The sequence below is a fragment of the Bipolaris sorokiniana genome, assembly GCF_000338995.1.
Source record: "Bipolaris sorokiniana ND90Pr unplaced genomic scaffold COCSAscaffold_15, whole genome shotgun sequence".
Lineage (NCBI taxonomy): Eukaryota > Fungi > Ascomycota > Dothideomycetes > Pleosporales > Pleosporaceae > Bipolaris > Bipolaris sorokiniana.
In genome coordinates, this window is record NW_006911909.1 from 592391 (window position 1) to 611070 (window position 18680).

The window sequence follows — 18680 nt, forward strand, 5'->3', positions numbered from 1 at the left end:
TGGAGCGACTCGAATACATATATTGTATGTTACAGGCACTTTTTCTGTAGAAGCGTCTGTAGAAGAATTTACATATGCAAACATATCATAGTACTCAGTCATCATCCTCGAAACTTGGCATTGCTGGCATTTGCCGCGCACTTCCCTCCACCATGTCGTCTGTATCATTGATCCCCCGTCTCAGCAAGACGTGCTCCCCCATGGGCCCTTCGCAAAGTTCAACTAGCTCAACGTCTTGTGCTCGATGATATCCCGACATAACCGCTTCGTCTGTACCAGGGCTTGTGTCCTTGGATCGTCTTCCAATCTGCTCACTAGGCGCCGTTGTGCGTTCCCATGGGTATTCAATACCATCGCCGTTCTCGGGGACTGTATTGTGTGGATGATTGGTGTTGAAGAAGGGCAGTCGGTGAACAATTATGTGACGCAGTGCAGGCTATGGTTATGAAACTTTAGCACAGCAAATTTTAGAGCATGGGATGATCTCTTTCTACTAACCATGCAGACACAGAATACACTGGTATTGGCTTTCAAGATACTCCAGTAGTTGGCGGGCGTATTATCCCAGGTGGGATTCAGTGACTCGGCGAAGTTAATGATAGATCCTATTCGCAGACACGAAACGGCGAGGATACTGCAGTAAGAAACGTATTATTAGCGTTCGTGGTCTAAGAAAAGTCGTCTAGACGAGTCTACTTACAATATACCAACAGTGAACATGGCAAGTACCTCCAGTTTCCTTCCCAGAGTCATTGATTGTTGATACAGGGCAGGGACCGGTATAAGTGCGATAAGAAGATCCAAGAAAACGGCAACACCAGCAGCGGACAGTACGAGATGATTGATATCCCAGCATGAGCCCTTGTGCTCACCATCCCAGCCCGTCCATACCAGAGAAACGGGTTTGCAAAAGAAGGCCATGCCGGTATAGGTATAGGTCCTTGTCTTCTTTCGGGGAAGTACGCGGAGGTACATGAATAACAATGCCAGTCTCGCAAGGGCGGTTGTGGGCCAGTAGAAGAATTTCCCGAGCCATTCCAGCTGTTTATTTTAGTGAGAGGGTTCGGGAGACTATGTTGTGTGTGGCCAGCTCATTTTGTGTATGTAGGTGACATCGTCAAAGGGTAACATCCATGCATCCCGGCCTAGACCTGCAGATGCGATGCGTAGTTGTATAGCGTTCATGGGGATCAAGGTCAATCCAGCGCCAAGAGAACAGGCGTCATCCCAACGGAAGGAGCGATTGAGGACTGCATCCAGGGAACGCAACATAACTGAAATCGTAGCAATACTTCCGCTCACGCTTGCAACGGTCAAGGATTGGATTGAGCGATTGCGAACGGGTCTTTGACACATGATCGCGGTGATGTTGAGCGCAGTGAGGGCTTGTTTGATGGTACATGTTCTATCAGCACACACATGCATGCTATGAGCGACATCTTGATTGGTACAGAAGCATGTGGCATTGTTAGGAGAGCACACCGACAGTGTCTCCAGGGTGGATGCTAAACAGTCTATCTAGTGAGGTCAGGATACTGTATCTACAAACGTAAGTAATGAGCAGCGGGTTTTGACTAACCGCACACTGTGGCAGTAGATGGTACAAGTCACTGGAAACATAGTTCAGATCGTGGGGACGGAGAAAGTAGTCCAAGTAGGTGGATCCCAGCATGACTGCATGTCGCCAGATGACGGGTGCGTCTTGGATTTAAATGCAGGTGCAAGAGGATTCAGCTTTGGCGGCACAGCAGGCATGAGAAAAGGCAGACTGGCCATGTATGGGGCCATGGAAAATGCGGGGAGCTGAACCGGAATGTCGTGTGGCGAGAGGCGTTATGCAAGGAGAGCCCTTGCCCAAAGCGTGATGCTCGCAGTGTGCCTAAACATACGGATGGATATATACATATACTCTGCTGTACCATGGACGCCTTTTGAATGGGAGGATTAGTGTTGCTTGGGTATACGCATGGAAAGGCATGGAAAGGCAGTTTTGGTTGGGTTAGGCATGTAACCCGAGTGTTAGTAATAAGGCTGTTCTCGTGTTGAAGGCATTTTCCAATGGCTTGGCGGGGCAGTAGATAACGAATCTGCATACGACAGCACGTGGATGTAAGCCACCAGCTGCCCGATTGAGGGGTGGCAACAGCATGAAAAGGGAGGCTTCAGTAAAGGGTGAGATGAGGGTGGGATGGTGGTGAATGAGTAAATGCATAGTAGGAGCGAGCAAAGAGCAGGGGAGGAGCAGATCGCAGATGCAAGAGTGGAGTTGCTAGCGCTGGTGTGGTGTGTGCTCTTGTCTCTCGGCACGGGTAGTTCCAGGTTCAGGTTGACAAACGCGACTTCACCGCGCAACCCGTGCCTCTTCTTCTTCTGCGACGTCAGCGCCCAAAGCCTCTTGTTTGTACGAGCAGCTCGACAGCCTCTTGCTCCACCAACCCGCCCGTCCGCCAGCACAAACTTGCCCTCCCCGCTCCGCCAGCCTGCCCGCACAATCTCCCTTTGGCCCAAGTGCCCCACCTTCGCCCATAGACACAACTTCTGCAATCCAACCACCCTCTGCGCGCTCGCCTGTTGCCTACGCCCGACGCGCACATCCCCCCGCCACGACTGAAGCAGAGCCGCTGGTCAAGCTTGTTGGCACTACAGACGACGCCTCCAGGCTGATTGGGAGCTTTTCCCGCCGCGCTGCAGCCCGCTATGTCTCTGTCAATTGAAGAGCTCGACGCCACAGTGCGCGCCTTCTACGAGGGCCGCGGTGATACAGTATGTTCTCTCCTCCCCTTGGGCTACCCAGCACGCCCTGGAGCATAGCTAACACATTCTTCCTCGCAGCAAAAACAAGCTCAAGCTACGCTGAACCAGGTAGGCTTCCTCATTTCTGCGGACGCTGCATGAGCTTGCCCAGCTGACTTCCGCATAGTTCAAGGAAAACCCTGATGCGTGGCTTCTGGTCGACAAGATCCTTTCCGATGCGCAGTATCCACAGACCAAGTGTGAGTGAAGACAAAGGTTGCGATGCAAGACCAGTGAGCCACGGCGCTAACCAAGAGGGCAGATCTGGGTCTCCAAGTCCTCGACAATGTCATTATGACCAGATGGAAGGTGCTGCCCCGCGACCAATGTCAAGGTATGACTGAGAAAAACTTCTTCCTGCAACCAGGCTGACCACACCAGGCATCCGCAACTTCATTGTCAACTTCATTATTCAGCTCTCCAACAATGACGACACCCGCCGCGCCGAGCGCACCCTCCTCAACAAGCTCAATCTCGTCCTCGTTTCGGTTTTGAAGCAGGAATGGCCCCACAACTGGCCCACCTTTATCAACGAAATCATATCATCATGCCATAGCAGCCTGGGAATATGTGAGAACAACATGGTCATTCTGCGCCTACTCTCTGAAGAGGTCTTTGACTACTCAGAGGAGCAGATGACTTCGGCCAAACGACGAGAACTCAAGCAGAGCATGTGCGACGAGTTTACCGCCATCTACCAACTCTGCTCAGAGGTCCTGCGCACAGCCACCGAGGCCTCGCTCATCAAGGCAACTTTGGAAACGCTACTGCGCTTCCTTAACTGGATTCCTTTGGGATATATCTTTGAGACGCCACCCAGCGGCCAAAGTCTGATCGAGACGCTGCGAAGTCGCTTCCTCGAAGTGCCAGACTTCCGCAACATTACGCTAAAATGTCTCACCGAGATCGCCGGTCTCCACACAGAGCCGGCCTACGACGACAAGCTTGTTTCCATGTTCACCGAGACATTAACAGCTATTTCCAAGATTATTCCACTTTCGCTTGACTTGAAGAGCACATACTCTTCTAGCAACAGCAGAGACCAGGAGTTCGTACTGAATCTCGCTCTGTTCCTCACCAACTTTTTCACAATGCACCTGAGTGTCATTGAGAATCTAATGAACAGGGACTTCCTCACCCACGGGCACTTCTACCTCATTCGTATTAGTCAGATTGACGATCGTGAGGTCTTCAAGATCTGCTTGGAGTACTGGACCAAACTTGTCTCGGAGCTGTATGATGAGATGCAAGCACTCCCAATCACCGACATGAACCCCCTCCTGAATATGGGCATCCCTGGAAATGGAGCGCGTGAATTGGCAAACTACCCCCTGAGGAAGAACAAGTACACGGAGATTCTTTCCAACCTCCGAACGGTCATGATTGAAAAGATGGTCAGGCCCGAGGAGGTTCTTATCGTCGAGAACGACGAGGGCGAGATTGTCCGTGAATTCGTCAAGGAGAGCGACACGATCCAGCTGTACAAATCTACCAGGGAATGTCTTGTCTTCCTTACCCATTTGGACGTTAACGACACCGAGCAGATCATGTCAGAGAAGTTGGCTCGTCAAGTTGACGGTTCGGAATGGTCATGGGCCAACTGCAACACCCTCTGCTGGGCTATTGGTTCTATTTCCGGTGCCATGAACGAGGAAACTGAAAAGCGTTTCTTGGTCACTGTTATCAAGGATCTCTTGGGATTGACTGAAATGAAGCGAGGAAAGGACAACAAAGCTGTCGTCGCCAGTAACATCATGTACATTGTCGGCCAGTATCCCCGATTCCTCAAGGCTCACTGGAAATTCCTTAAGACTGTGGTCAACAAGCTGTTCGAATTCATGCACGAGACCCACGAGGGTGTCCAGGACATGGCTTGCGACACCTTCATTAAGATTGCAAACAAGTGCCGTAGACATTTCGTCGCTCTCCAGCCTGGCGAGACGGAACCATTCATTGACGAGATTGTTCGCAACCTGAGGAAGATTACTGCAGACCTTTCGCCTCAACAGGTCCACACTTTCTACGAGGCCTGTGGTTACATGATCAGCGCACAAGGACAGAAGAGCATGCAGGAGCGCCTTATTGCCGACTTGATGGCTCTGCCAAACTCGGCTTGGGATAACATCATTGCCCAAGCTAACCAGAACCCTGCCTGCCTCCAGGATTCCGAGGTCATCAAGATTGTTGGAAACATCATGAAGACTAACGTTGCAGCATGCGGGTCTATCGGATCCTACTTTTACCCACAAATTGGCCGGATATACTTCGACATGCTGACAATGTACCGTGCAAGCTCACAGCTCATTGACGAAGCGGTTCAACGGGAGGGCAACATTGCGACCAAGATGCCCAAGGTGCGCGGGCTCCGCACAATCAAGAAGGAAATCCTTAAGCTCATCAACACATACGTCGAGAAAGCCGACGATCTGGAGATGATTCACAACAACATTGTGCCGAAGCTCTTGGAAGCCGTCTTGATCGACTACAAGAACAACGTTCCGGACGCTCGTGAAGCAGAAGTGCTGAACGTAATGACAACCATCATTAACAAACTACATGTACGTTGGAGACACAACCTGAGCAAGCACATGGTTGGACTCGCTCAGCTACTGCCCGGCTCTATGCTAACAATCTCACAGGGCATGATGGAGGACCAAATCATCAACATCATGGACAGCGTTTTCGAGTGCACATTGGACATGATCAACAAAGACTTCTCAGAGTACCCCGAGCACCGCGTCGAGTTCTTCAAACTTCTGCGAACCATTAACCTCCGCTGTTTCCCAGCCCTGTTGCGTCTGGATGCACGATCCTTCAAGTTTGTCATCGACTCGTGCATGTGGGCTAGTAAGCACGACAACCGCGAAGTTGAAAGTGCGGGTCTCTCCATGTGCTTTGAGCTCATTTCCAACATGGCGGAAACCGACCAGCAGACTTGCAATGCTTTCTTCCAAACGTTCTTCACTACCATCCTCCAAGATGTCTTCTTTGTTGTCACCGACAGCGACCACAAGGCTGGGTTCAAGTCACAGTCAATGTTGTTGGCCAAGTTGTTCTGGCTTGTTGACTCGGACAAGCTGCAAGGCCCAATCTACACATCACCAGACATGGCACCAGCAGGTACACCAAACCGAGAATTCTTGCGAAATTTCGTTGGCAACCTCCTGGCAACCGCCTTCCCCAACCTGCAGACGTACGTTGCCCTTGTTGTTTGTTGTAGCATCTACTGACATGTGCTAGTGCCCAAATCGCATCATTCATTGACGGATTGTTTGCCACCAACTCGGACCTGAACCGGTTCAAGGTCATCCTCCGAGACTTTTTGATTTCTTTGAAGGAGTTCTCTGGGGACAATACCGAACTCTATGCCGAAGAACGCGAACAAGCGGCCAAGACGGCCAAGGAGCAGGAGCGCGAGCGTGCCATGAAGGTCGGCGGTCTGCTGAAGCCCTCGGAAATGGACGACGACGAATTGTGACTTGACGTCGAATTGGAAGCAAACGTGGCTACACGCACGCCCTACGACGCTCAAGGCGCTCCCGACGAGTCTGCAAGCGGTAAGCTCTCGAATGACCTGGATGGATGGGACATGTATGGATTGTGAGCGACTGTTGGGGTAAACTGTGGAGGACGCAAAAAGTGGCGGTGGTGATGTTGGGTTGAATGGAAAGCATGCGATTTGATGCACCGTCAGAGTTTCGGGCAAGCAGGAATGGGTTCGTTGTGGTCTAATACCCTATAGACCTTTCATTTGTTCGTTTGATGCATGGACACATGGCTGGCCTGGAGGTAGCGTGGCTTGGATTACAGATTAAAAAAAGGAGACAGGACGTTGCTGGTGGCGTGCAAGGCAACGTCGTCTCGAAAGCGAAGAAGAAACATGGTTAAGTGCCACAATGATTTCCCCGATGCCTGTCTGGCGGCTACTGCGTATGCGCGTTTGACCGTGCAGCCGGGCCGTCCCACTCTGCAGCTGTACATGTACTCAAGCAGTGTAGTGCGCCTTTACCAGTCGGTGATATGATGACGCAGCATGTAGAGATGAGGGTCTCTTTTACTTTGTTTTTCCGCGGATCGGGCTGGAGGGGTCATCGCGTACAGCGCTGTGCATACCTCGGTGATGGGGGAAGCGGTTGAGCTACCTGTCTGAGCTAAAGAATGGCAGCACTTGCCCTTACGTAACCCGACAAGGGCGCTACAATTCGGCAGAATCGCCAAATGTGGACCCCTGCCAGCCTAACATCCTCGACAGTGCGTGAGCAGTTGTTCAACCTCGTGGCGCCTATACGCCCTCTGATTCGCCAGTACACCACCTGTCGTGTGAACGACATGGGCTCTTTTGATCTTCTGCCAGCGTATGCTCAACCTCGTCTCGTGGCCCTCTAAGAACAAGCCACCGGCTCTTCGCTGAACGCCCGGCACCTTGCTCGGCACCTGCCAATACTTGCCCGACTAGAACCATCTCTGGACTGATTCGTTTCTCTGCAGGGTGTCTACAGCCGCATCCCGAATGACTTCACTTTACCAACTTGCTTGACCACTACGCACGGCCACTGCCAGGGCTGTCATCATCGACCCTCAGCTCAATTTGTCCTTGTTTTCAGGCCCCACTGCCGAATAGGCGTCTGTTGCACGACCACACGCTTGTCTCGGCACAACCTGTATGGCCAGATCTGTACCGCGATCTGGACCAGCATCCGTTGCCTGTGCATCATACGCGCATTGCCGTGAGGCTTCGAGAACACATTCGCCGGTTTTTCACTCTCTGTTAGCACAATGTACGTCTTCCCCCTCATATGGACACCCTCCAACCCCGCCCTATGGTGGTCTTGAACAAGAAGGCCTCGTCAACAAGTCTAGCATCCAAGGAAGACACCACTGACTCTGCACGTTTCACCAGGAAATTCGGAAAGCACATACAGAAAAGGCAACTGGAAATCCCAGAATATGCCGCCAGCTTTGTCGACTACAAAGCGCTCAAGAAGGTCCTTCTACTTTTTGCCTTTTTTTTCACAACATGGTAGCTGATAGGGTTTTGTGTAGCTTATCAAGAAACTTAGCGCCACTCCAGTCATACCACCACTGAGCGAAGGAAGCAATCATGATTTGCTCGACCCTCAGACCTCATTACAGGCAAACAAGGCCACATTCTTCTTCAGAGTGGTAGGCACTGCCGGTTCTTGCAATCGCTAGGTCAAATTTTGACAATGGCAACAGGAACGCGAACTTGAAAAGGTCAATACCTTTTACTTGCAAAAGGAGGCAGAGGTACGTCGCACAGATTGTGTGTCGTCACCTGCTCACCATGCTCGCAGTTGCGTCTACGCTTGACAACCCTTCTGGACAAGAAAAGAGTGATGCAGCAGCATCCGCAATCTGTCTCAAAGACATCTTCACGTTACGTTGCTCTAGAGGAGGGACTAAAACAGTTTAGCATGGATCTCAACAAACTCGAGGTGATTGGCTCACGTGCATTTGGAATGGGGATTTTGCCGAAACTGACCTGACTCTAGCAATTTGTCGAAGTGAACGAAACTGCCTTCTCCAAAATCCTCAAAAAGGTGTGCTGCACCTTATTTCTCAACACCTATGTCCTGAGTTTGCTAACTCTTCTTAGTGGGACAAAACATCAAAGGTCTGCCGCCAAATTCCATAGATTTCCGGGCGCTGGTTGACGTCAGTAATAGTCGAGAGAAAAACAGCTTTACCTTGCGCGCGCCGTCGAAGTCCAACCATGCTTCAACCGAGAAGTTATCAGCACACTCTCCGATCAAGCTACTCAGGCGCTGTTTGATTTTTCTGGGTGGGCCGAAGGTGAAGGGGTGCAAGCACCCCATCCTGCAGCCGAAGCACGCCTCTCCGAACCTGCATTCGACGTCAAGATCGAGCTCGACAACCAATTTGTTCAGGCCATCAATACCGGAAACCAAGGCAAGACTCAAGAATGTCTTGCTCGCCTAGCCACACTTCCTGACGCGCGCGAGCACGTTTCAAGGGCATTCCTGAGCACAGTCGCAGAAGCGCCAGAATCTACGCTGAAAATCCTTCTTGATTCAAACCTTGTGAATCTTGCACAAGAAGACGAAATCAATGAGCGAAATTGTCTCCACAAAGCTTCGATCAGCGGACGCATTGAAGTGCTCAAACTTGGCCTTGCAAGCAACGTAGATGCTCATGCGACAGACGTGTACGGCAGGATACCACTACACTATGCCTGCATGCATGGGTATGTCGAACTGGTCGAAGAACTTATCAACACCGCCCCGGATACGGTAAACTTTCGCGACCAAGACAGCTTTACACCACTGATCCATGCGATTGTGCATTCGAAACTTGCATGTGTGGAGATTCTCCTATCACGAGGCGCCGATCTTACTCGTCTGGGACCTGGAGAACATGTGCCACTCAACCTCGCATGCCAATACGCGTCGCTAGAGATCCTTGAGCTTCTTCTACAGAGATCTGCTGAGATGCTACCAGATGCAGAGGGACTGTTTCCACAGCACTTGGTGGCAAGATCGGGAAAGACGCCACAGGCGCTTCTCCTGCTACAGAGATATGGCGCGGATCTTAACCAAACAGACAAACTCTACCAATGGACACCTCTGTTCCACGCAGCGAGTGAAGGACATGTAGAATGTCTGCAAACATTACTCCAATGCGGAGTCGATGTGGACATTGTGGACGAGAAGGGCCTGTCTGCTATGTACTACGCAACATGGGAAGGTCACATTGATTGCATGACACTACTTGCTTCTGTAGGGCGTGGCGTTGGACTGATGACACAGAAACAAGCTTCCCCGCAGATCCCGTCGCAAATGTCGAGCTCGATGCCTACAGCGATGGATATCGAGGGCGACCCCGACGGCATCCCCGAGTTTATCCTGCCCCCTCCCATCATCCCGTTCCGGAGATATGGTCACAATTTCCTAGACACCAAAACTTTCGTTGTTATCAATTTCGAGAAAATTGGTAAAGATGCGATCCGCTTCTACGACGAATCCAAATACCCAGCCGCAAGACTGACAATCTCGTCAAAAAGCTCGGACCTGATACCACGCAACATTCTGTTACCTATCCAGGACGAGTTCAAGGTCATCTCGTTCCAAATCGAGAACCTGGATACTTTCTCCATCGACTTTGATGTGTACCCTACGATAGGATCAAAGGTCATTGCACGCAGCGTAGCTTCCTCCAAGGTGTTTACAGAGCGTTCCAAAGGCACAGGGCGATGGCATCTTGAGCTGTTCGATCCTAGGCTTCGCGCGATTGGCAGAGTCACTTTTGACTTTCAAGTTGTCAAACCCTTCCACGGTATCCCACTGGAGATCACCCATTTTGCCACGTACTGGAAGGCTACGAGCCAGCTCGACTCACAGCCTCATACTCTCATCACAGGTTCAAGCCTATCTGGTGAGTATGTCCGATTGTTCGTTCAGTTGACTGCCGACGGTATACCGGTACTGCATCCTCAGTGGAAAGTCAACCACCATGGCCTGGAAGTTCCGGTTAACATTCTCACGCATGCACAATTTGCTACTATTGGTTCTCAGCAAGCTGTCGCAACCGCAGATCAGCTAGCTAGGGAGCTAAGTAATGCTAGCGCAGAAGATATACCCAACATCTACCAGGTCATGGCATCTTCATTCATTACCCTGAAGGAAGCCTTGGCAGCACTTCCAGCTCACATCCATGTTGAGTTGCACGTCCTGTTCCCGTCCAAACTTGAAGAAGAACGCCTCAAGTTAGGGCCAACACTTGACATGAACACTTTTGCAGACAAGATTCTGTCTGTGGTTTTCGAACACGCACGCCATTTGAGAGAGCACGGAGCGGGCGAGATTGATAGTACGCTGAGGAGTGTGCTCTTTAGCTCCTTTAATCAGGACATCTGTACAGTCATCAACTGGAAGCAACCCAACTGTAAGTGCTCAGTCAAGAAATGCTTACATGGTAGGTGCTAACCTTGATATAGATCCAGTTCTCCTTTGCAACGAACTCGGCGCAGACAGCTCTCGGTCGCCTTCTGGAAGTACGCACATTGTCTTGAGCAGCGGCCGCACGAGAATATCTGTGAAGGAGGCAGTGCAGATTGCAAGAGACAACAACTTCATGGGTCTGATATGCAGTTCTCGTCTGCTGGTGAGTATTTTGTCATGGAAGACAAGTTCGACAGCTGACAGTATCTAGTCGCTTGCTCCTGCCCTAATCGAGTCCATAAAGACGGCCGGCCTCGTTCTCGTAACAGACATTAGAGATTCCCCAACCGAAAACGTTGCGCAGCCTGGAAGCCTACATGTCGCAAATCCACGCCGGCAAACCACACCCGAGGGAGTTGACGGCTATCTGAAGGGGAACGGTGTACTCTGCTTTAATGAAACGATTGACATGTGAACAAGGATATGTGGTAAACGGCTTTGTGGGGGAAGGGGGAACAAGGGACTGCCGAGATTCACTCGGCAGTGTGCTTGTGCTGAATTAGTGTCTGGGGCCTGTTTCACGACGAAACGTACGAAATAACGACCAATTGCTCACTTGACGATGGCGGGTGAGAAAGACGGTAGAGAAGTTTTCTTGGCGTTTGAATGGCGGACTGACACTTGGGGTAGAGGCGGCTATACCCGTTTGGAGCCAAAGGCTGATGATGTTGCACTACTTTTTGGGGGTAGGAGGGCTAGTTGTATAATGTTTGACTTGAGCGTTTTACCACTACATTGCTAAGCGGTCGTGTGTTCAAATATGCGGGGGATGGAGCGTATGGGGGGTTGTACGCATGTGTGTATGCGTGATGTGATGTGATGTGATGTAGTGCGAGGGTACGGATGCAGGCTTGCAAGCTGCAGTTCGGTAGTGTGGATGGTCGCCGCAAGCTGCAAGGCCGACCAGGGGTCTTTGCGTCTGCGGCGTTCTGATTCGGCGCTACGTCTCAATGGAAAAATGTCGACCGAACGACGTTGTGGCTAGAAGCGGACGGGTTGCCGTGAGGCGGTTGAGCTTTTTTTTTGATGTTTTTCTCAATTTGAACGCCACTCCACCTGCCATGCTGCCCACCGCGCCGGCCATGCGCACATGATGTCGACTTTTAGCGCTTTTTCGAGTCCGCTGCTCCGCAGGACGTGGACGTGTCGAGCCTGTATACAATCGCAACGACGGACGACGACGAGAATCCCGCAACGGCAGAGTCTATGGCAACAACGGGGCACACGTGCTGGGCAGAATGGCTTTACGGGAGGGATTGGCACGCAGAGGGCATTTGCAAATGAAAGTACGGCTGCGAATGCTGCTGCCAAAGCTGCGGGGAGGAGTGCGAAGAGCAGCAAGAGACGGAGACAACTGGTTCTGATAGGAGGCGGACTCGTCATTGGCACAGCAGCAGTCACCTTCAATGAAGATGCCAGACACGTCTACGTAGCTGCACAGAGGAGTTACCGGGTAGTTTCGACGTTGGTACTGAACATCAGAGAGTATGTTCCATGGAATGCGGTAACCTCTATGGGACAACAAAATCGGTAGCTAATGCCACTCTTTTCTGCACAGCTACCGCCATGTGCTCAAGCGCGACGACGAGCCGGATTACAATGAGCAACTCAAGGCGTGCCACCTTCGATGCGCCAAACGCACGCTTCGCACTCTCGAGAAGAACGGGTCGATATTTGTCAAGCTGGGCCAACATCTCAGCAGCATGAACTATCTCCTCCCCAACGAATGGTGTGATACGTTCATCCCGCTACAAGACAAGTGCCCAGTCTCATCGTTCGAATCAATACAGGAAATGTGCCGGCAAGACACGGGTTTGGGGCTTTTTGACTTCTTTTCCGAGTTTGAAGAGCGACCCATTGGCGCCGCGTCACTGGCTCAGGTACATCGGGCTACGGTGCGCGAGACGGGGCAAAAAGTCGCAGTCAAGGTGCAGCATCCTGCGTTGGATGAATGGGCCAGGCTCGATCTGGCGCTGACGAGCTTCTCCTTTGCCACGCTCAAGCGCTGGTTCCCCGAGTACGATCTCACATGGCTGTCCGATGAAATGGAGCAATCTCTCCCCAAAGAGCTGGATTTCACCCTCGAGGGCAAGAACGCCATGCGCGCACGCGAGTACTTTTCCCACGTCCGCGAGGTACCGGTCATCATACCCGAGGTGCTCTGGGCCAAGCGACGGCTGCTGGTCATGGAATACGTATCTGGATTCCGGACCGACGATCTCAAGAGCCTGGATGAGTATGGCATTGATAGGGACGAGGTATCTGCGGCGCTGGCACGTATATTCAACGAGATGATTTTCGGCAAGGACGCACCGCTGCACTGCGATCCCCACGGTGGAAACATTGCTATTCGGCACAATCCTGCGCGAGGCGGCAAGAACAATTTCGACGTTATTCTCTATGACCACGGATTGTATCGCGATATCCCTTTGCCCATACGACGCAGCTATGCGAAGCTCTGGCTCGCTGTGCTAGACGCGGATGAGGCGGGTATGCGGAAATATGCATATGAAGTTGCGGGTATCAAGGATGAGCACTTTCCGCTTTTTGCATCAGCCATTACGGGTCGTGATTACACTGTACTGGCAAAGAAGGAGAATGGAGGTGGGGGTGTGATGACATCGAGGACAAGCGAAGAGAAGAAGGTGATTGGAGATGCGCTGGGAGAAGGGCTGATTGAGAACCTGATTGAACTACTGGGTCAAGTGCCGAGAGTCATTCTGCTAATTCTCAAGACGAACGATTTGAGTAAGTCTTTGCATGTGCATCACGATACACTTTTTTTTGGAAGAGCTTTTCTGACGGTTGGCATTTAGCACGTTCGCTTGACGAGGGCTTGCACACGCGCCAGGGACCGGTGCGCACGTTTCTTATTCTTGCCCGGTACGCGTCTCGCACAGTGTATGAGGAGTGCTTGGACAACCTCGGGGGATCTATACTGTGGCCCACCAACTTTTTGTACTGGCTAGCGGCATGGACGAGGTACATGAGGGTGGAGATGCAGTTGAGTGGGTACGAGACATATCTCAAGTTCAGGGCGTTGCTGGGCATGAGGAAGATGGAGATTGGGGATAGTTTCCGGGAGTAGGGTACTACATATGTACAAAAATAGAGGTGCATCAACAGCGAGGAGTCTGGCGAGGATTGGGGCTTGGGAGTTAGTCGCAGAGGGTTAACTGCTACTGAATGCATTGTTGATTGTTTTGTTTGTTTGCTGCATGCCAGTCAGTCTATTGTTGAGGTGGTGGCGGGCTATGAGCAAGTCCGAGTCCGGGTGTGGGGCGATAAGGCGGAAGGCGCGGATGGTAGTGTACATAGAGGGGTGGTGTGGCGGTGGCGGTGGCGGTGGCAGGTGTGGATTGGGTGTGGCGCATGAGTAGTGTAGTGTAGTGTAGTGTAGTGTAGTGGCAGGAGAATGCAAATGCAAAGGACAGACGGGCTCTGGGGGTGCTTTGACGACTTGTCTGCAATGCGTTTGAGGCAGCCGTCATCTGATCCCATGTCGACGAGGCGTGTGCCGGGGCGGAGCAGCGCCCAGCACCGCGAAACAAGAGCTGAGGCGTACCAAGAGGTCGTCAACGGCGGGTTGGACACGGCTGGAGCAGCAAAGTGGTGACATGCAAGACATGGCCGCGCAGCCCTGCGGTCAATCTGGGGCCATGGATGCAGTGGACGGGTTGGTGGGTGCTGGGCCTGCCATCGCCTGGTTTGACATCATCGACACCATGCATCTTGCGAGGGAGCAGCAGAAACTTGACAGCCCACGCACAGATGATGCCCGAGGGGGAGAGTAGTGCTGGCAGTGGCAGTGGCAGTGGTATTAAAGCAGACAGTGGCATGCTCGCCCGGTGCAGCATCGCTCTGCCTCCAAGACTGTTGTATCGTGAGCGTGGTGAGCATTAGCCCTCCCGTCACCACCAGTTCGCATCGCCCAGCGTGCCTGCGGGGCAAGCGCCAAGCCTTCCTACTCAAGGCACCTTCCGGCCATCGCAGCCTTCAGCAGCTGCTCTCGCCCCCCTCTAGTGCTCCAGTGCTCCAGTGCTCCAGTGCCCAACATCACGCCAGTCGCCACGAGCGAGGCCAGGCACACTCTACACCGGCCACACACTGACTAGTCTAGTGGCTGCTCCTGCTGCCCTCACATAATCGCATATACATACACAATTACACAACCCTGAATAAGCCCTTACACTCTCAGCGTCGCCGGATCTTCTCTGGGCACGACCCTCGACGCCAGTCGCATTTGCCTTCGCAGCGGCGCACGGGCGGTTCCTTACGCACAGCCTCCTCCAGCACCACCACCCTCGTCACCCTCAGCGAGCCAACCAAGGCGAAACATCACCACCACACTAAACGCCCACCCCCCTTCTCTCTCTTTTCACCTCTGCGAGCTCTGAGAGCCGCATCCCCCTCGCAACGCCTTCGCCCCGTGTCCTGCTGCTCCTTGTTGTGCCTTGATCCTGCGCTGCATCACTGCGCATCTCCAGCATCATGGACGGCGCAGGCCAGCCCAACCTGCGCATCACCAGTACGTCTCACCTCCGACCAGACGACAAGCCTTCTCCCCCTCCCGTGGGCTTTGCCAGAAGCTAACACCATACAGTCATTGCCGCTGATGGACTCTACAAGCGCGATGTGTTTCGTACGTATGCCCTCACCTACTTGGCCTTGGTCGCGTCGCTGACGCATGCCCCACAGGATTTCCCGACCCCTTCGCCGTAGCCACCATCAATGGCGAGCAGACGCGCACCACGAGCGTCATCAAGAAGACGCTGAACCCCTATTGGAACGAGAGCTTCGACATGTACGTTACACGCCCTCCACCACAACCACACCCTCCTACGCTTTCGCTCGACACTAACACACGGGATAGGAGAGTGAACGAAGAAAGCGTCCTGGCGGTTCAAATATTTGACCAGAAGAAGTTCAAGAAGAAGGACCAGGGCTTCTTGGGTGTCATCAACGTCCGCATCGGGTCGGTAATAGATCTTGACGCTGGCGGAGACGGTAGGTGGGACCCTTCGGCACAGATCGCACCTGCTAACTCGAGTCCAGAGATGCTCACGCGCGATCTCAAAAAGTCCAACGACAACATGGTCGTTCACGGCAAGCTCATTCTTAATCTCTCCACTAATCTATCTACTCCCATCAGCCAAGGATCCCAGAATGCCACCCGCCCGAATGCGTCTCCGCACCCATCCACCAACGGCGCCATCCCCGGCGCTGCCTCTACCCCACAGCACTCGACTTCAAACCTCCATCCTCCCGATGTGTATCCAGGCAATCGAGCCTCGGCCGCCAGTCAAGCCGCTCCCCAGCGCCAGAGCCAAGCCCCTCCAGCGGGTGGACCGACTGGCCCACCTGCAGGGCCTGGGCCTGCACCCAATGGGGCGCCTCCAGCTCGCAACAGTGCTGGTGCCGCATACAGTGCTTTCGAAGATGCGCAAGGAAGACTACCAAATGGTTGGGAACGCCGTGAAGATCACTTGGGACGAACATATTACGTCGACCACAACACCAGGCAAACTACATGGATCAGACCGGGCGCGGGTTTCAACGAGGCAGACCAGCGCCGAGATGTAGCAGCGCAGACGCAGCAGGAACGCATGCGACATCAGAACCGGATGTTGCCAGAGGACCGAACAGGTGCCAATTCGCCTACCCTGACCGAGCGCCAGCCATCACCGCCTGGCGGCTCGGCAGCGAATGCCGCGAGCATGATGGCAACGGGAGCAACCACTGCTGGTACAGGAGAGCTTCCGTCTGGTTGGGAGCAGCGCCATACCCCCGAAGGCCGACCGTACTTTGTTGATCACAACACACGAACGACAACATGGGTGGATCCTCGCCGACAACAATACATCCGCATGTACGGCGGTCAGGCTGCTAACGGTAGCACTATTCAGCAGCAGCCCGTTTCTCAGCTTGGCCCACTACCTTCAGGATGGGAAATGCGTCTCACCAACACGGCAAGAGTGTACTTTGTGGACCACAACACAAAGACTACTACGTGGGACGACCCGAGGTTACCTTCGTCACTGGATCAGAACGTGCCTCAATACAAGCGCGATTTCCGTCGCAAGCTCATCTACTTCAGGTCGCAGCCAGCGCTCCGCATTGTTAGTGGTCAATGTCACGTCAAGGTGCGCCGATCGCATATTTTCGAGGATTCCTACCACGAGATCATGCGGCAGAGCGCTGCCGACCTCAAGAAGAGACTGATGATCAAGTTCGATGGTGAAGACGGTCTTGATTACGGAGGTCTCTCCCGAGAATTCTTCTTCTTGCTTTCCCACGAGATGTTTAATCCCTTCTATTGTTTGTTTGAATATTCTGCACATGACAACTACACTCTCCAAATCAACCCCCACTCCGGTATCAACCCTGAGCACTTGAACTACTTCAAGTTCATTGGTCGTGTCGTGGGTTTGGCCATCTTCCACCGTCGTTTCCTGGATGCCTTTTTCATTGGAGCGTTCTACAAGATGATCCTTAAAAAGAAGGTTTCGCTACAGGACATGGAGGGTGTAGATGCCGATTTCCATCGTAACTTGGAATGGATGCTGTAAGTCTGCAGTCTCACCTGTGAATGATTCGAGACTAACGGACAATAGGAATAATGACATTACGGACGCCCTGGAACTGACATTTTCAACCGACGACGAGCGCTTTGGCGAGACCGTCAGCATTGAGCTGAAGCCTGGAGGTGAAAATATCGAGGTCACGAACGAGAACAAGCACGAATACGTCGAGTATGTGGACCCTGTTTGAACTTTGCCAGATAAGCATGCTGACCACAATAGACTCATCACGGAATGGCGTATCCAAAAACGTGTCGAAGAACAATTCCAGGCCTTCATCACTGGTTTCCACGAGCTGATTCCGGCCGACCTCGTCAACGTCTTCGACGAACGTGAACTAGAGTTGCTTATCGGTGGTATAGCAGACATCGACGTGGATGACTGGAAGAAGCACACCGACTACCGCGGTTACACTGAGAATGACGAAGTTATCCAAAACTTCTGGAAGTGCATTCGCAGCTGGGACGCGGAACAAAAGTCTCGTCTATTGCAGTTCGCCACGGGTACATCGCGTATTCCCGTCAACGGATTCAAGGATTTGCAGGGTAGTGATGGTCCAAGAAGGTTTACAATCGAGAAGGCTGGCGAGCCAAACCAACTGCCAAAGTCTCACACATGGTATGTCGATTGGGCAAACGTTGTAATATGACAGGAGCTAACTGGATTAACAGTTTTAACCGTCTCGATCTACCACCGTACAAGACGTATGAGGTACTCAACCAGAAACTTACCATTGCTGTTGAAGAAACTGTTGGCTTTGGTCAAGAGTAAAACCACAAATTTCTCATTGGAATATTGCACATGAACCGCCATGGCGGCCCTAGGTCCGGCGGAGACCTCTGTTGGCTCTATGCCAATGTACAAAATACGCGAAGTCAAGAAAAGAGCTTCAACTAGTCTGGCGAGCAAGAAAAAAAGGCGCTCTTTGGATCGCATATGATGCTCTTCCGCTTTCCGCACTATATTTGACCTGGCTCGCTTTACTGCATTGTAGGGGAGGGAGGATATGTCGTAGGCTTGCGAGGACATGCAAGTGCTCCATGGGCGTTTTGGGGGTGCTTTGAGACGGGACGAGGAAAGGGTAGCGCTTTTTATTGTTTTTTAACACCGAGCGCGTGGTCAGTATGAAGAATAACGATTATTGTTGACGAAAAAGACTTTTTTGTACATTGTCCAAATTCCCCTCTCTGGTAGTAGAAAACTAGTCACTTTATGCATGGATGTTATTTTTGTGTTTGTATGTTTGTGTAGTTATGTGTATAACAAACATGGAGTTGCGGGGGGCGCATCCGGTAACACCGTAACAGCGAGGGATTGTGTAAGCAAA

The 18680-nt window shown here is 52.2% G+C and overlaps 5 protein-coding genes across 5 annotated transcripts; 4 read left to right on the plus strand and 1 right to left on the minus strand.

The window, feature by feature from the left end:
- Window positions 1-94: 94 nt before the first annotated feature.
- COCSADRAFT_175137 (uncharacterized protein) lies at window positions 95-1672 on the minus strand (the record flags this gene model as incomplete). Its single annotated transcript, XM_007706092.1, has 5 exons — window positions 95-436; window positions 499-634; window positions 701-1041; window positions 1114-1518; window positions 1580-1672. The coding sequence occupies 5 exons, from the start codon at window positions 1670-1672 to the stop codon at window positions 95-97; spliced, it is 1317 nt and encodes a 438-aa protein (XP_007704282.1).
- A 671-nt stretch (window positions 1673-2343) lies between these two features.
- Window positions 2344-6701, plus strand: COCSADRAFT_193492 (uncharacterized protein). The gene is made up of 7 exons (XM_007706093.1): window positions 2344-2763; window positions 2833-2862; window positions 2921-2993; window positions 3056-3127; window positions 3175-5351; window positions 5433-5986; window positions 6034-6701. The coding sequence occupies exons 1-7, from the start codon at window positions 2698-2700 to the stop codon at window positions 6269-6271; spliced, it is 3210 nt and encodes a 1069-aa protein (XP_007704283.1). The 5' UTR covers window positions 2344-2697; the 3' UTR covers window positions 6272-6701.
- A 3756-nt stretch (window positions 6702-10457) lies between these two features.
- COCSADRAFT_40477 (uncharacterized protein) lies at window positions 10458-11517 on the plus strand. The gene is made up of 3 exons (XM_007705904.1): window positions 10458-10716; window positions 10769-10935; window positions 10984-11517. The coding sequence occupies exons 1-3, from the start codon at window positions 10557-10559 to the stop codon at window positions 11185-11187; spliced, it is 531 nt and encodes a 176-aa protein (XP_007704094.1). The 5' UTR covers window positions 10458-10556; the 3' UTR covers window positions 11188-11517.
- Window positions 11518-11752: 235 nt separating this feature from the next.
- Window positions 11753-14093, plus strand: COCSADRAFT_184602 (uncharacterized protein). Its single transcript, XM_007706094.1, has 3 exons — window positions 11753-12257; window positions 12331-13520; window positions 13589-14093. The coding sequence occupies exons 1-3, from the start codon at window positions 11863-11865 to the stop codon at window positions 13858-13860; spliced, it is 1857 nt and encodes a 618-aa protein (XP_007704284.1). The 5' UTR covers window positions 11753-11862; the 3' UTR covers window positions 13861-14093.
- Window positions 14094-14862: 769 nt separating this feature from the next.
- Window positions 14863-18574, plus strand: COCSADRAFT_40479 (uncharacterized protein). The gene is made up of 8 exons (XM_007705905.1): window positions 14863-15300; window positions 15376-15414; window positions 15471-15576; window positions 15646-15779; window positions 15828-17337; window positions 17387-17524; window positions 17576-17971; window positions 18025-18574. Exons 1-8 carry the CDS (start codon window positions 15264-15266, stop codon window positions 18122-18124), a joined length of 2460 nt encoding a protein of 819 aa, XP_007704095.1. The 5' UTR covers window positions 14863-15263; the 3' UTR covers window positions 18125-18574.
- Window positions 18575-18680: the final 106 nt, after the last annotated feature.

Excerpts from the sequence above, each read along its gene's own strand:
- COCSADRAFT_193492 (XM_007706093.1), top strand. The coding sequence starts at position 2,698 with ATGTCTCTGTCAATTGAAGAGCTCGACGCCACAGTGCGCGCCTTCTAC. Across the intron at positions 5,352-5,432 it reads CCATCATTAACAAACTACAT|GGCATGATGGAGGACCAAAT; the intron begins GTACGTTGGAGA and ends ACAATCTCACAG. Across the intron at positions 5,987-6,033 it reads GCCTTCCCCAACCTGCAGAC|TGCCCAAATCGCATCATTCA; the intron begins GTACGTTGCCCT and ends GACATGTGCTAG.
- COCSADRAFT_184602 (XM_007706094.1), top strand. The coding sequence starts at position 11,863 with ATGATGTCGACTTTTAGCGCTTTTTCGAGTCCGCTGCTCCGCAGGACG. Across the intron at positions 12,258-12,330 it reads TTGGTACTGAACATCAGAGA|CTACCGCCATGTGCTCAAGC; the intron begins GTATGTTCCATG and ends TTTTCTGCACAG. Across the intron at positions 13,521-13,588 it reads TCTCAAGACGAACGATTTGA|CACGTTCGCTTGACGAGGGC; the intron begins GTAAGTCTTTGC and ends GTTGGCATTTAG.
- COCSADRAFT_40479 (XM_007705905.1), top strand. The coding sequence starts at position 15,264 with ATGGACGGCGCAGGCCAGCCCAACCTGCGCATCACCA. Across the intron at positions 17,525-17,575 it reads AACAAGCACGAATACGTCGA|ACTCATCACGGAATGGCGTA; the intron begins GTATGTGGACCC and ends TGACCACAATAG. Across the intron at positions 17,972-18,024 it reads CTGCCAAAGTCTCACACATG|TTTTAACCGTCTCGATCTAC; the intron begins GTATGTCGATTG and ends CTGGATTAACAG.
- COCSADRAFT_40477 (XM_007705904.1), top strand. The coding sequence starts at position 10,557 with ATGAACACTTTTGCAGACAAGATTCTGTCTGTGGTTTTCGAACACGCA. Across the intron at positions 10,717-10,768 it reads CAACTGGAAGCAACCCAACT|ATCCAGTTCTCCTTTGCAAC; the intron begins GTAAGTGCTCAG and ends ACCTTGATATAG. Across the intron at positions 10,936-10,983 it reads TATGCAGTTCTCGTCTGCTG|TCGCTTGCTCCTGCCCTAAT; the intron begins GTGAGTATTTTG and ends GACAGTATCTAG.